The following is a 16,942-nucleotide window of genomic DNA, read 5'->3' on the forward strand; positions in this document are numbered from 1 at the left end:
TTGTTGTGATACAGTGGAGGTTAAAGATATGATGGAGATTATGAAAAGAAATACATAAGAAATTAATGTGAACATACAATTACTTGAGGTAAATTTAACAAAATGTAAACTATTAAAGTGTAAAGTATATGTTTATATCAATAATTTTGCCCCTCAGGGACACAGAGGTATATCTGCAGACTTACAATGTAAGAAACTGGGTTCTGATACTTTTGGGTATCTTTGTGCTCAATTGCAAACAAACAAACAAAATCAATAATTTGAACACATTTAAAATTGTCTTTCAATTAATTGATTATCTTATTACTTACAACCTTACAGTTATTTTATTTACTACCAGAAACTACATCCACACAATTTATTGAAAATATTATCAAATTCATAGATGTTAGAAATAAAATGTTTATGTGAGCAAAGTTAGAAGTAATTTACAGAGAGAAGCTATGTTCAAGGAAGAATGATTCTCTCACCCACTCCAAATTTATACAACTAGAATGGCAATTTTGGCTTGTTTTGTTGCAGTGGAGATTAATGATATGACAGAGATTATGAAAAAAAAAAACACATGAGAAATTATTGTGAAAGTGAGCATTTTAATAACTATCTTACATTATATTATATATCTCTTTTATACAACTTTCAGGCTAGTGTAAGCATACCTGTACATCTGAAACATTTAATGACTAATAAATAATAAGATTGCTTATTTTAAACATTTTAATGATTAGGGATCTGGTGGTGGGTTACTAAATTATACTATAATTATTCAATATGTAAGTGTTGATAAAAATTGAAGATTTTTAATAAAGCAATCAAAAATACAAAGGAAAACATTACATACAAAATTTGTTCAAGGGTTGCATTATACAGACTGACAATAAATGTGAGTTTAAAATTTATTTCTTACCATACTATTGTGAAAGTTTTGTTGTTTCTTACCACACTATTGTGAATGACATTTCTAATACATCCTTCAAATCCACTGCGCATATGCTGATATTTCCATTTAAAGTTTAGAATTTTATGATGGACTCCTCCAAGCTGTAAGGGGCCATTTACATTAAGAAATTCATTAAATGGAGATATTGTTCCAGTCCCTTCACACCTGGACCTGTCAGTGGTTGGTGGGTCTGTGTTCTTATGGTGAGAATCAATGCAATGGTCTATCATCATGCGCACATTCTGGAAATGATAAGAAAGGAATGAAACTAGTGTTACTGCTTAGAGGTACACCAGTTTGGGCTCTTGTTTATATGTTTAGAATTAAATGCATATTATTCTTCTAAATACACCATCTATTTTACCCAATAACTTATAATTCTATAAAAGTATCTCAAATAAAGTTTTTACTCTGGAGAATTTCAATAACGATTTCATTCTTCAGATATATTGTTGTTACCAATTAACATCTTCACAAGTAAACTGAATGATCTTCTTCAGAAAGTTTTCATAATTTTCTTTCTTTCTTTCTTTTATCCTCTATACTCTTATTTATTCTACTAACACTCATAAATATTTTTCAAGACCCTCAATGAGTACTAGCAATAAAGTTCAAAATATGATAAAAAATAGAAATTGTAATAAAATAACCTACAACAACAACAACTAACATAAATTCTACAGTGAACTGCTACTAAAATGTTCATGTAACTACAGTTTTTCATGTTGACTATGATGTTTGGAATAACAACAGAAACTTGGCCATTATATTTAAATCGTCCTATCCAAATTCTTCAAGGCACAGAAATCATTTCCTAAGAATGGATTATGTTAATTTATACTTCAGTATTTAAAATTCTTCTCGTACTTATTCAAGTTTTTATCCAAGTGATTATTTTATCCATGATTATTATATTGAGACCTCTTCAGTTTTTTTAGTACTCTCAAACAGTATGCATGAACAGAAGTTATGAAGATATTAATATGTACAGTAAAATTTTGGTTTTTAGGTTCAATAGCTGATGGTAAACATAAAAAATAACACTTAGTAAATGTGAAGTGACATTAAAGAATAGATTTTTTATTTTATTATTTTAATTGTATTTTTTAGTTACAAAGTCTAGACAGAATGATAGTTAGGGAACTAAACTTTTACCTCTGCTGTTATTAGAGACTGTTGAGTAACATTTTAACCATTAGCTTAACTCTCAAATTGTCAATCTGTTTTTATATCATTTACACTCAGAGTGGGCCCACATGTCTCATACCGAACAATAATTTCATATTTTTCAACTGTTACAGAACATAGTGAACTCCAACTGCAATTCATATGATTAAGTGCAATACATGTGTTTACATTTTTTTGTGTGGTTTATGCACTGTTAGGGATCCTGTAATCAACAGTCATGGACCTATTAGCACCTTTCTGAGTAAATAGTTTAGAAAAAAAACGTGTTTAGTATTATCTATATTTAATCTTGAGAATCCTATTTTCTTAACCACAAAGTTGTAAAAATATTCATTTCTGTAAATGAATACAATCCCGTTTATTTACACATTCTGTTGAAGAGTTCACATTAAAGACAAAGTACACGTGTAAAAAATACAGTAAAACATCATTACCTCTCTATCCCAGAATATGTCCAGTTGGTGCCAGGACCCATCATTTAAGGGTTTTAATGTGTTAACTATTACTTGTGTAGTACCAGAACCAAAATCAATGAGCAATCTTGGCCTTCCTTTCCTAAGTTCTAGTGACACGAAATCTTGAATACCTTCTTCTCCATTGTCAGGCTCAGAAATAGGTCCATTATAGAGAAGTAACCCATTTTCTGACTTAGTCATAAACTCTATACTGAGGTGAGAATTTTCACACTGCTCCAGTGGAGGGAACCAAGCCCATCCATTTCCATTGAAAAAACGAGTTGTTTGCTGACACTGTGGACCTCTGAATCCTTGTGGGCAGTGACATCTATGATATTAAAACTCAAGTTATGATGTGAGTTATATCTACACATGTGCTCCCTTTATCTGTTTTCTTTCACACACATCAGTGTTTAAATTTAATGTTCAACTGAAATAAAAAAAAAAAAAACAATACAGATATAGATATTAAAGTCAGTACTATGCCACTCTCACCAAAACCATTGTTTTACCAGTGTTAGATTTATCAAATGAGCTGAACCAAATAACTGATAGAATTTTACACTGAATAAAACTACAATATGTGAATGTTTGTGTGTGTAAGGAAAGAACAGTACTGATGAAGTGTTCCATTATTGTATTTACTTAGACAATGATGCTCATATCAAGAACTACAAAATGGATATTTATTTCCATCTATGTCTAATTCAGATAAGTCAGGTATTCTAAATGACTCTGTTAACATTATTCCAGAAGCTATAATTGATCTGTGAGGTACTAAGAGCACCTTTAATGGTTCTTTACCATACCAGAACAAGGCATGTATATAAGAAAAAGGAACCATTTCATGGCTGACCACTACTATTACAAGCTATATGCAAGGAATAGGAACCATTTCTTAACTGATCTCACACCTCATTTTACACTATGGATTACACTTAATAAACAGGAGTACAGCACCTTCATACAATTAAAAAAGTAATTTTTAATACAGAGATCCCTTTCACCAACAGTTAGTTTCCAGTTATCATACTAGATAGGTTTACAATAATGAATGCAGATTTCTTATGCTAGTAAATAATTATTTGAAGTGAAAGTACATGAAATTATGGTAAAGCTACTGAGGCTAACTGTTGACCAAAGCAAAGGCAGCCAGTCAGCAGCATCATATTAGTAAATCCAAGTTATAAGTCTTAAAGTGTTTCAAATGCTAAAAAATATTTTGTTATACTGTATGGATTCAAGTGCACCTCACAGGTTTCAGAATACAAACCTCTACCATGAGGTTACCTCTGCTTCAAATATAAAAAACAAAGAAACATTCATTATGAATTTTTTGAATGACAAATATTAAATTAAAAAGTATAAAAATTTAAACTACTGGAAAATTCCAATTTTTTCTTATACAATTTTTGATAAAATTCTTAAATCAAAACTATGAATAAAATCCATTACAGTTACTCACTTTATGCCACTTCCAATGACTGCACACCTTCCACCATTGAGACAAGTTGGAGGATACTTTTGACAAGTTTCAGGCTCCGAGAATTCTCGAGCTCCACACACACACTGAGGTTTTACCCAACTATTGATTCCAACGAATGCAGTTTTATTGGCATTTACGATGATTGGGTGCTTCTCCACCATAAGTTTGCTGGTACAGCTACCTTCACAGTTAACATTTTCATATAAACACTCATCAATTCCTACCATGATGATGTTTATGCCTACAGATTGTTCAATCTGGAAGAAAAAAAGTTCCAAAGTATTTGTCATTTCCTACTTAATATTCATGCCCATATTTTTTTAACCTGGAAATAAGAAGGTATAAGGCATTCATAAATTTGTCCTGTAATGTTTATACTTAGTGAATGTTCAAAATGAACAGACTAAATTATATAAAGTTAACAAAGAATCTGTCCTTAATAATAATTAAGATTAAAAATTAAAACTTGATATCTTTTTATTAGATAAGGCAATCTTATAAAATATTATAAAGGTTTTAACTTACCAGTTCCCTGTTTAAGTCCACTGCTCCATTCAACATACTGGCTTTGTAGTATGGAGAACCATGTGCAGCAAACCTTAAGTCAGCTATAGGAGGCCGTTCCTGTTTTGGATACACAGTAAAAATATTGATGTTTTTGCGATCTATTTTTAAGATCCTTGCCAATGTGTCTCTGAACTTGTTAAACTTGCTCTTCTTGACTACTTGGCTCTTCCAATCCAAAACACGCACAAAGTCCTCAGCAGAAGTTCCTAAAGAAGTTTGAGAGTTATTAGCTGTTGAGTGATTTTGATGCTTATTAGAAAAATAAAAAGAAGCATGACATACACAAGGAATTTTTCTACTGATATTTTCCATGAAATGCAAGTTTACTCTCAGTCAATACATAATTTAATATTCTACAAGCAAGGATGAATTCAACTCATATACACATAAAGAGTGACAATGAAATCTTTTTTAAGTTAGGTTCATTTTTACAAACACCTCAACTGTCAATACTACTTTTAGTACTAGGATAAGAGCAGTTTAGGTTCTTTTTTTTTCATGTTACAAGTTTAACTGTATTTAAAAAATAAACTTAGAAATGCTAGGTCTCACACTTACCAAGGATTCTGACAGATCCAGAATTATAGATGGCTTCCTCTGGAATTTCTTGCACTGTTACATCTACTGTGGCAGAAACTGATTTTGTGTGTTGACGATCAAATATATCAAAGGAAAGAGAATATTTGCCACCAGGTGTTACTTCTTTCATGAAAAGAGTTCCAGTTTCTGGATCCAACTGAAAGTTGGGATGGGGTACATTATTATCCCAAGCAAAGACCTTATCCAGCAAATCCCAGTCATCCAAATCGCTAACATGTACACGTCCAATGGGTGTGCTGGAAGCTTGCCCTAAAGTTTAAACATAGCCATATTAAAAATTTTCAGATTTATCAGCCTTATATTTGTCTTTAGAACTAACAGAAATAGCCATTAATGTCTAAAAATATCCAATTTTTATGGCCACTATATACACTGGTCCAAAGATTTAAGGCTTGAAATTTATTCTTCTAATTTTGAACAAAAGGCTAGTGGTGGAAAATATATTAATGTGTTTTTTTATTTGCTTCTATACACTTTATTTTAAATGCAATGTATGTAAATGAATTATCAAGTTTCTATAGTTGTACTCAAATATGCACCGTTTTTACAACATTAAGATTCTACAGATTAAAATTTTAACAAGTAATTCTCACCAGAATAAATTCTTTTATGGGTTTGAGACCCTGTTCCAACAACACTTTGTGATTCTCTTTATAAAATAATTCTGAAAGTTTTACCTTAGCTAAAATCCTAAGTTTGTTTATCTTTATATGAGTTATTTTTTAGTTATACTACCTAGGCTATTGCATTTGTAACTTTAATCTTTGAATTGAGTTGTGTAGCTACTGGTTACTGAGAAAGATATTTTATTTTCACCATAGAACCTGGAGAATTTATGCTAATATACAGTACTGATATTGCCTAAAACGTTTTGTTTTTAATCAGTATTCTGTTTTTAGGATTTACTATGCACCAATTATTAAATCAGTATTGTTATCAGATGACAGTACAATATCAGAAGTTCTCAACAGTGGTATTCTACCTGTAAATGTATAAAGGAAAATGTGATTTGCATTCAGGTTTAAAAATCAGATATATGCCCATTATTTACTTTGTATCAGTAGTGCCACTATTAGCAAATATCTATATCAATGAGTTTGATCACCATGGATACAAATAATGGAAAATGAATTTGTTAATTTGAAAAGTATCAACTTTTTCTTGTTTTTGGCAAATGTTCAAATTTATGTTGGAATGGCAAAAATTTAATTCATTTTGAAAAGATTATTGTTCAGTAGCCAGATGCAAATATGTCAGAAAAATTGTATGGGTGCATCTCTTCTATTTCTTTGTATTAAGAATGCTAACTTGAGCTATATATTTAAAGTGACATTTAGTACTGAATTAATAAAAACATTAGAAGGATGATACTATTAATCTTTTTGTGGTCTTCGTTTTAGTGCAAGTTCTTTCCTGATAAACCTACCAACCAATGTTATCAAGAAAGAAACCAAATACTGCTAAATATCCTCCTGATCAGAATAGCAAGTTAGTATCAAATAAACTTCCACAAAGAAAAAAAATAAGACCAGAAATGAGTCTATCAACTCAATGTTGAAGGCTTATCTAAAGAAAAGGGAAACTTACTTTTGAAATAATTCTGTAACAACAACAACGTGAACATTGTTCTCTTACAAGAAGCCCATCTAGAAATCCATTGAAACCACAGAAGTCACATTCCTGGATACTGTCTTTTTATGAGAAGAGGTCACAAAAAATATGAAACAGCAACGTACATCAAGAGTGGTCTCACAAACAATGCTGAAGCTGTTCCAACAATGACCTTTTCTTCAATCCACCAAAGTCCATGATCTGAAGGTCATCAATGTATACACAGACTTCCACAAGTATTAAGGTCATCCTGGTATTCACTGATGTAAAGTGTTTAGCAATACTTACCAGAGACTTCAACAGTCATGAACATATGTGAGACTCTGTCAGCAATAATACTGCTGGAGAACAACATGTACATTGAGTAAAAAATCTCACTTTCCTGTAGGGTGTGAAACAACTTAGCTAGATAGACAAAAGAACTATACTCCTGGCTTCTGTTTCAATTCCTGCATCAGCAAAGGTACAAATCTTACCTATTCATTAAAAAACCTCCAAGGTTTTCTCATATCCCAAAGTCAACTTAGCCTTCTCTACATCAATAGTGAAATTCCAGTGGTTACATCAAGGCCAAAATCATGTTAGAACTTTTGAAAAGGCAAGTGAGAGTAATGTACAAGGGATGTTAAAAGGGAAGGACCTTAATGATGAAAAAGGGTGGTTTTCAAGCAGCATAAGGTGAGCATGTTTTTCTTCAAAAGATAGGGGATGTTATAGGATATTATGGGGACCATGGGTTGCTTCTGATACACATGGCATAAGATTCTCAGAAACAAACAGATCCTCTTTTATTCCCATACACTTAGTTTTAGTTTTAGAAAGTAAAAGTATTTATTAGACAAAGTAGTGAATTACTGCATAGTAACACATAATAGCATATCAAAATTATTTTTTACAATAAAAACTTGCAAGTCCTTACATGTCATTCATTTTAATGCTTGCAGCTACAAAATTAGGGAAAGCAGCATCTAGTGTCAATGGCATTTACTAGGAGTTTCTGATGGAACTTGGACCAAGGGGATGGGCATGGTTGGCAAATCCATGTACTAGAATTCTGCACACTTGAAACATTCTTGCAGATAAAAATCATTGTAATTATGAAACCAGAGAAGTATCTCAAGGATGATCAAAGCTACTGACCAAATTCCTTACCCTCACTTAGATACAAGATCCTTGAATACCTCATTTTAAACAGAACTGACCTTATCCTTCACTTCACTATGTCTCCATTTCAAGTCTGATACTGGAAAGGTAAAAGCTGTTCTGAGCAGACCTTTGCTCTTAAATTCACAAACAGATGGCACTAATAGCAACAGATGAAGATTGATATCATTTTAGTAGACCTTTAATGTGTTTATGATACACTATGCTCCTTAAACTGTTAAAATTAATTAGATGTGTGAAAACACTGCACTTATAATACCAAAGATCAGCAATGGACTGTTCAAAATACATTTTGGGAAGAAATGTTGTGTTCCTACCTTGAACAATGGGACACCACAGAGGTCAGTACTTGATTCAGCCTTTTTAACACCTACACAGCAGATCTTTTCTAAACAAGATCAATGATGGTTGCTTACACAGACAATCTTGCTCTTACAGCCTGGTTGTAAGACTTTCACAAGATTGAAATACACCTTACACAATACATTAAGCTCCATGAAGCTTACTTCTTGAAATGGTTGATTCACTTAAATCTTACAAAGACAATCATCACATTCTTTTACATGAGCAACTTACTTGCTAAATGTGAACCTGATGTCTGTTTATGTGAGTGTTCTTTGGAACACTCTTTAACATTGAAATATCTAGGCCTAGCCTTAGATTGTTCAGTAACCTACCACCTCCTGAACACTAGAGCAAAGATCAAATCCATAGTGAACCTGATATCAAAACTATAGCATAAAAGTAAACACTTTAAAAAGTGCTACACTTTCATCAGTCATTTCAGCAGAAAGTTACAGTTGCTTGACATGAGCAAACAAGTATTACATTGATATCCACTTAAAATCATCTGTAAAAGTAATAACTAGAGCCCTAAAACTAATGTAAAATGAATGGCTTCCTGCACTAACACATTAATTCATCATCAGTTCTCTGTGAGAGAAGCATTATCAAAGCATAAGATTGATTTATATGAAATCCTGTAATTGCAATAACAAAGACTTGCAGAACCCGTGTCACAGCTGACTCTACTGGTTCATCATAAGAAGCTTCATATCTTGGTATCACTCTTCTATAATTCGTTCAAAAGACTCATGGATTAAAAGTGATGTTAGAAACCAACACCATATTCAAAACACATAAAAAAGACATACCAGAGAGAGTTTGCAACTTGTACCTGGCAACAGTCAGTTGCAAACTCTCTCTCTGTTAACCAGAAGATGACTTTGGAAGGTTGAAATGTTGTTCTCTGCTTATTAAAAAATATGTGAATAATATTTTTGCCAGCCATTATGGGATACATTGTTATTTCAAGTGGGTTTTTCATCATCAAGGAATGAAAACAATGAGTTGCAAAACTTCATCAACTGTCGTGTGAGTTAGTTCACAACACAGATGTTTGTTGTTCAACATAATTTACAATTTAAACAATGGGTTGCCAATCATGAGTATAAAAATTTGATTTTTAGCATTATAAGTATTCCCTTCAGATTTACCACTGAGACACAAGGTAAATACTGATAGGTAAATTATTTGTGTGAAATGAGTAAAAAATGTAGACAAGAAACTAAGGATATTCAGGAAAACAGCAAGGACCATACCATACCAATAAAAGCATTAGCAGACAAATATGTCAGTTAAAGATATCCTCAAGTACAAATGACTTTCTGAAAGGGCAGAGGTTACTCATATATCACAGTTACTCTCTAACCTGTGAAAGGTAACATTTTCTTACTCTTAAAATATGAAAGGTAACATTTTCTTACTCTTAAAATATATTCCCAACAGATGCTTACCTCCTTTTATCCTGGAATGCCCTCAAAGTATTGATATAATTTGTTGCTAACAGTGCACCAGTCTCTTATACCCTAACAGTTTCATGTCATTTTAGAACATATGCTGGTCATGTGGCTACTCTCCTACAGTTGTACTGCAGCCTCTATACTAGTGGCAAATCAGTGGGGAGGAAGAGTGGGAAGATGGGAACACATTTTCATTGTAAGAAAATTTTATTTATGAAATGTTCTTACATTTCTCTCACCCAAAGCTAGAGTCCCACACTGCAAAGGCTACTTTTCTAATCTGTGAAAATTGCAATGCCTAACTTTCCACTATTTATACATTTTTAATGTGATCATACATCCTAATTGGCTTTTTGTTATTTTGTAATTTTTCTAAAGCTTAGAGAAACACACACATACACATTATTTCAAATTTCATCTTTAAACATGGCCCAAGAACTGATGACTTATCAAGAATACCTTAGCAGACATTTTGTCAGTTACAATAGGCTGAAATATGAGGAAGTGATGGGAGTATGAGAAACGTTATGAACTTTAAACATACATTGCAGTTACCATAATTTTAACAACAGTGAAAACACACCTTTAAATGTATAGACAAAAATTTCTTTCCGATCTGGAAGCATAAGATTGTCATTTTCATCACCAATTATCACAGTTAAAGTACTAGTGCCAGTCATTGATAGTGCTCCACTGTCCTTAATTAGAATGGGTACATGGTATTCCTTTTTCTCCTCTCGGTCAAATTCTACTTTAGACCTTACTATTGCCATCCCATCTCCATCAGCACCATCTGGAAAATGTAAAAAAAATATATTTGTTAAAAATACAGTTTGCACTACAGAGCAGAATATTTTGAATGTAAGTGATGATGTATGTGATTTCAATCTACTTACAGTTACTGCTACCAGTAGTCATTTAGCTTTTTTTTTAATCACCAACAGTAATAAATTTATTGAAGGTGGGTAAAATTAGGGTTCATTTCTAACTGTACATATGTGTGTTTAATACTATTTATTTAAAGTTCATTAACAGATGTTTTTCCAAATTTTGCAAAACCTAAGATTTACAAACAAAATGTATTAGAATGAAATAAACAATCTATCTTTTTACTCCTAAAACTATTGTTCCTCTAAAAAAAAATTCACTGTTTTTTCAAAGAATGAAAGCAATTCAAATTAGGTTAGATTTTTAGGTAAAATTAACAAAAAAGTGAATGTATAAATTGTTACCTTTACTTTGTATTATTAATTATATGCAGCTATAGGTAGAAGACATTAAAACAAATATAAAACCAGATAAAGATACTTTGATCATGATGTCTAAAAACACGTAGGTTCAAGAAGTCTTGATACAAAATGATGAAAACCCTAAAACCTGATTGTTTTTGAAAGGTGGACCTTTTTTCTTTAGGGCAAACTGGGAATGTTAGTGCAATTGACTGAATGTTTTACAAAGAGAGTTGTGTGGATGTCATTTAGGTCATCCAGTTTTCCAGGAAATGTTTAGTATATTTTTCCACATACCATTGTATCTCATTTCTGATACAATGTAGCTGATTATGAGAGCATCATATAAAAAGGTGATAAGGATATTTTGCTTCAGAAATATATATATATACTTATACATATATAAAATTATATTTAAGTATCTAAGTAAAATAAAGGTAACAGCCAGAGACTGGTTGATAAAAACTATGTTCAGCTTATTAAATTTATACAAACAAGTAAGAAAAATTTATTTTAAACAAAGAGTAAGTTTTAGGAGAGTTAGAGGTCACATTACATGAAAGAAATAAGCAAAGAACAAAAATGATTTTTCTGACAGAGATGAAAAAAATAATCAGAGATCACTGATTCCAAGAACTAGATTAACTCAAAAAGGTTAAACAATGTTTAGTTTTGCAATTCAATAAGATTCTTTAATTTCCATATATATATAATTTTTTTCAGCCAATACTAAAGCAATATATCTCTAACAAATTTTTACATAACACTGTTGCCACCGGCTATATTGTATTGGAAATGTGACACTTACAATAGTACAGAGAAAAATATACAAAACATTTCATGGAAAACCAGTTGAGCTTCATAATGTCTTATAAACTCTCTAAATATCACTCACATGATTACACAACCATTCCCAATTTGACCCTTAAGAAGAAAGGTCCACCTTTTAAAAGTGCTCAGGTTATATGGTTCTTCTCATTTTGTATCAATAAATATTTATTTTTTGCAAAAACTTATATTTATATGTTACTAATTGTATCCTCAAATACTTTTTCTTCCCATCAGGTTTGCATAAGAATGTAAGCAGATGATGTGCTTTAACTAAGAAGAGGTGATTTGTATTTAGAGTACTTGTGAAAAGCTACATCTGTGTATAGGCATTTCTAATTTTAAACTGAAAAAACTATGGAAAATAGAGAGAGAACAAATATTCAACAACTTCCACAGCCAACTATTAGGCTACTAACATCTGATTGAATAACAGGATTTGATAACAACTTTTATAGTTCACCTAAATTCCCAGTGAGTAGTGTGCAGTGCAATAAGATGCAAACAGTAAACCTTGACGTTTGCAGTCTATTAACACTAACTAGGCTATGACTGGCTCCATAAAGCTATGGTAAAATTCAAATACAATGATCAAAAGATTATTTAGCAAAACCTAAAAATCAAATCATTTTGAAATGAAATAATTTCACATGGAAAAACGTAACAGCTCATTAATTACTGTGTCTCAAAACATTATTCAAATCATAAATTACCTCGTACTGGAAATACAATAAAAAATGAAGTATCAAAGAAAATATACATGCAAGTTCTCTTCTTTTATTACATTATTATCTCACTTTATTACATGCACATTGCAACTGCATAGACTGCTCTTAACACTTCCACTATAAAAGAAATACAAATCACTTTCTTCAGAAGCTGTCTAAAAATATGTTTTTACTTTATGCCAAAATTTTACCACGTGGCCACTTTTTTTGATTTTTTAAAATTATGTATATTCTAATACTATAGAGCATGTGATTAATTTTGTTACTTACCAGCATCATTTTCAACTTCAAAGAAGCTTTTTATTGCTGGTGGGGCATTGAAGTCCATACGAAATGTAAAAGGAGGGCCATTGTTTTTTGATCTATCATCATCATCTGTTGCTCTGATTTCTACAACTTTTTGTGGTGGTTTGTTTTCATAGACCACTGGGCGGTAATCTTTAAGAAACCTTGGAGCATTGTCATTTACATCATCCACAGTTACTGTAAGTGTGGCAGTAGCAGTGAGAGCAGGAGTTCCTAGAAACATGTACTTTATTTGATCAACTTTTAAGAAAAATAAAACAAGATGAAGTTTGAGAACAATGATACAGAGTATTAAATACATGAATTTTCTTAACAGTTTTTACATATATATAAGTGAATATATAATCTGAACTTTGATCATTTGATAATTTAGCTACTCATTGTTATGTATGACTATCAACCAAGTGGAATCATTTGGCTTCACTCCCCTACCAAAAAAATATTTAAAATTAATTGATTTAAGCTTTGTGAGATACACTCACACAACAACAGAAACAATAAAATGTACTTTTTCCGATTCCAGTGACACAGCTATAGAACCAAGTGTCAACGTCTTATCAAATTGGAAACAATCCATGTAACTGTATCAGAAACAATAATACAAAATGTAGCAATATAATACATTTTACTCAAATCCCTACACTAAAACTAGTTCAAGCATTAAGTGTCTTTCTTATTTTGTGTGTCATTTTCTTAGAAAATATTTCATTAAAAATTTTAGAAATTCTTCTTAAACTAACAGAAATATTCAAGAAATGTGTTGTAACGAAAGTTTCTTCCAGGAGCTTAAAAGTTGTTTCATAGCAAAATCAGGCGAAGATAATAAGTTCATAGCAACTCCTTAACTACTGTTTTAAGGAGAATTCAACCAATAACAGTATTCCTGGAATTACACTAATGGACTTAAATTGCCTAGCAGAGTTACCGAAGAAATACATCTCAGTGTTAAAAACTCATTCTGAAGATTAAATCCTTTATTACAGTAATTCACAAAGTGGCTTTAGCTCCCAAATCCAAAACATTACTGCAAGCAAATACAATGGACTTTATGCAGAAAAAGTTAATTAACTTAATATTAAGTAAGTGTTACAAAATACTTAGCTGCAACATTATAGCAGTAAATAATAAACTGTTAATTTTAATGTTGTATTAAGCCAATAATTTAAAATGTACTTCCATTTATTATTAATTAAAGATACTCAAATTAAGCAAAAATACTCAAATACTTAGATTTATTTATGTTCAGTATCTGCTAATTCATTTCTTTAATTATTAAAATAAATCAGTCAACTTATTATACCAACAACGTTTTAAGAAGTCATATATACCTGACATATATATACATAAAATTTAGGCTTGATGTATATGTAATGTAAACTGCATCATTTCTTACCATCATCTATTGCCAACACCTTAATTTCGTACCGTGGGATATCTTCTCGATCCAACTGTCTCTGTACTCGAACTTCTCCTTGTTGGTCGATGTTGAACTGTCTCCTCCTATCTGATGCTCGTTCAATAGCATAACTATAAAACATGACCAGTTATGAAGTCATACATATAAAATGACTCTAGAACAGTAGCTGGACACATTCAAAGAAATTTAAACATTTCTGTCTATTAGTGTGATCATAAACACAAATTTAAAATATCAAAGAAAATTTGATATGCTACCTTAATCTCATCTTCAGAAGATAAATCTTTCAGAATATCTAGCTCAATTGTTAGCCAAACATTTTTATTTTCCAATGCATGGATATTTTTGTATTAATTTACATTAACTTTAAATATAATTACTATACATTTTTGCAAAACAATGTATGCAAAAGTACCTTAAAATGTACAAGTTTTAAGACACAGACTTAATAGTAATGTCATTCTTTAGAATACTGTACCTGACTTTTGATGTGCCTGCTTTTTCAGGATCTACAGCTGTAAATTTTGTTACACCCCTGCCAATTTCTGCATCCTCTGGGATGATCTCATGTATATTAGCCTTTAAAAACTTTGGTGAATTGTCATTAATATCTCGGATGCGCACCTGTATTTGAGCTCGATCTATGTGTCGTGGGTCTAATGACTGGCCACCATCATCGCTGACTTGTATGGTTATGTTGAAGCCATATCTCTGATTAATATCTTCAAAGTCGAGAGGCTATATAGAAAAAAACAAAACATAGTTGAAGATATTAAAATGTTTTCTTTAAAAGCAATATACATTAATGCAAAATTTTTTATAAAAAAGTTGAGAACATAATTTGGTAAAAAATTATCTTTAAAGGTTTGATTTAATTATCATACATGGTTAAGGCAAGAAGCTTTAAAACTTTAAAAATATTTTTTGTCATACATAATACAACACATACACAGTGTTCCAAAATTATTTCTAAAAAAATACAACATTGTAAAATAAAATATTGCAAAATTACAAAAGCAAATATGTTGACACTTTGTATAATTTGAAATAATTATATCAAGTTTCTCATCACCAGGTGGCAGTCACTAATACCAATAAAGCCTGAAGTTGTTCAATATAAATATTTTCTTATAATTATCTGGAGTGTAAAGGCAGTTTTATTTGTATACCTTTATTATCAGAATTTGTTCATTATTAATTCCAAAAGAAAACCATCTACATTTTAATGTGCATACCTATTGAATAATCATAATAAAATGTTCTTCAGTAACTGAAGTATATATTTTGTAAAAATAAACATGTTTACAATAGCCAACTCTTTCATGATAGCTGAGCAAAAATTGTCTGTAATTAAAAACTAGAATCTGCAACAATAAAAACAAAATGATTCCTATCAAAATTTTAAAATTATTATTACTAAAGCATAGCTTATATAAATGTGTATATACACATGCTACTAATACTTATGCATCTGAATAAAACTCATAGCCCTGCATTTGTTGTAGTTAAATGTGATAAGTTTAAGTACCTTGGTTATTTTAAGAGAGCCAGTTCCATCAGGGTTAGTGAGCATCGTAAATTTATCAGAACCAAAAGCAGTCTCAAGAACTTCATAACTGAAACGGTTAGTTTCCAGTAGATCTTTATCGTTAACTGACACAACGAGAATAGACTCCTGGGGGATATTGTCTCCATCAGTCTCATCTACCTCCACATTCCAAATACTTTTGGTAAACCTTGGGGGCATATCATTGATGTCCTTCACTTTAATAGTAGCTGTACCTGTTCCTGTGGTACAGAAATAGGTAATTCTTTTGAATAAATACATCCTGTTTGAAAAAAACTTTAAAACAGCCAGATGAGCTAATAAAAATGTATTACCTTCAGAAAGAAAAATGTCTGTTACAATTAAGTTTTCTTTTTTCTCTTTGACCCTATAAAATATTTCATATACTCAAGTATACTCCAGCTAAATAAGGAGCTGAATATTTGTGCTATGCCCATTGCAGTTACTAAAACTCAATATTTATCATTACAAAACATAAGATTCATCATTAAGCAATCAGGGATGATAACTAAGGTTAGAAACAGTACTAGTTATTGTTTCTTAAATAAGTGTGCAACATACAAAAATCACAAAAAAAACCTTGTTTTAAAAATATTATTATGAATAACAAGTTAGTGGTAAAGAAATAGAATACTGAAAAAATGAAGAAAAAAGAAACAAACAAAACAAAAATAAGACTGATTCAACAAATCTAAAAATTCAAAATTTATTTAGATCTAAAAACTGATCAACTATACCAATGTCATTTCAAATTGTGTATAAATACAAAGGTAGTGGCTGTAATCCCGCTTTCATTGGAAAGGCAACATGCCAATTACACTTGCAAACACATAGGAGTACCAGTCAAAATAAGAGAGCTGTCAAGTCCTTCAGATTTTAACTTTCACTCATAGTGAAAATATTAACCATCCCATTCTGATTAAAGCTTTGAAAATCATCTAATCTCGACAATCAAATAATGAATTATTAATTAAAAGAGTAGTAATCTTTTTCAAATTAGCTCTTAATTATGACTTAACTTGCTTTTAATTTATTTAATTATTTTACCTTGGAC

General features: G+C 31.0%; 1 protein-coding gene across 1 annotated transcript in view; it reads right to left on the reverse strand.

Moving 5' to 3' along the window:
- The window catches only part of LOC143237651 (neural-cadherin-like), a 436,819-nt gene that overhangs the window by 11,050 nt on the left and 408,827 nt on the right, over positions 1–16,942 (reverse strand). The window contains exons 20-29 of the mRNA XM_076477141.1: positions 15,850–16,109; positions 14,800–15,059; positions 14,298–14,431; positions 12,869–13,117; positions 10,397–10,606; positions 5,195–5,485; positions 4,595–4,842; positions 4,049–4,326; positions 2,563–2,911; positions 940–1,182 (exon numbers count right to left, since the gene is read on the reverse strand). Of these exons, the coding sequence (XP_076333256.1) occupies positions 940–1,182; positions 2,563–2,911; positions 4,049–4,326; positions 4,595–4,842; positions 5,195–5,485; positions 10,397–10,606; positions 12,869–13,117; positions 14,298–14,431; positions 14,800–15,059; positions 15,850–16,109 (2,522 nt within the window). The remainder of the gene's footprint in view (positions 1–939; positions 1,183–2,562; positions 2,912–4,048; positions 4,327–4,594; positions 4,843–5,194; positions 5,486–10,396; positions 10,607–12,868; positions 13,118–14,297; positions 14,432–14,799; positions 15,060–15,849; positions 16,110–16,942) is intronic.

Source organism: Tachypleus tridentatus, chromosome 13 (assembly GCF_004210375.1).
Source record: "Tachypleus tridentatus isolate NWPU-2018 chromosome 13, ASM421037v1, whole genome shotgun sequence".
Lineage (NCBI taxonomy): Eukaryota > Metazoa > Arthropoda > Merostomata > Xiphosura > Limulidae > Tachypleus > Tachypleus tridentatus.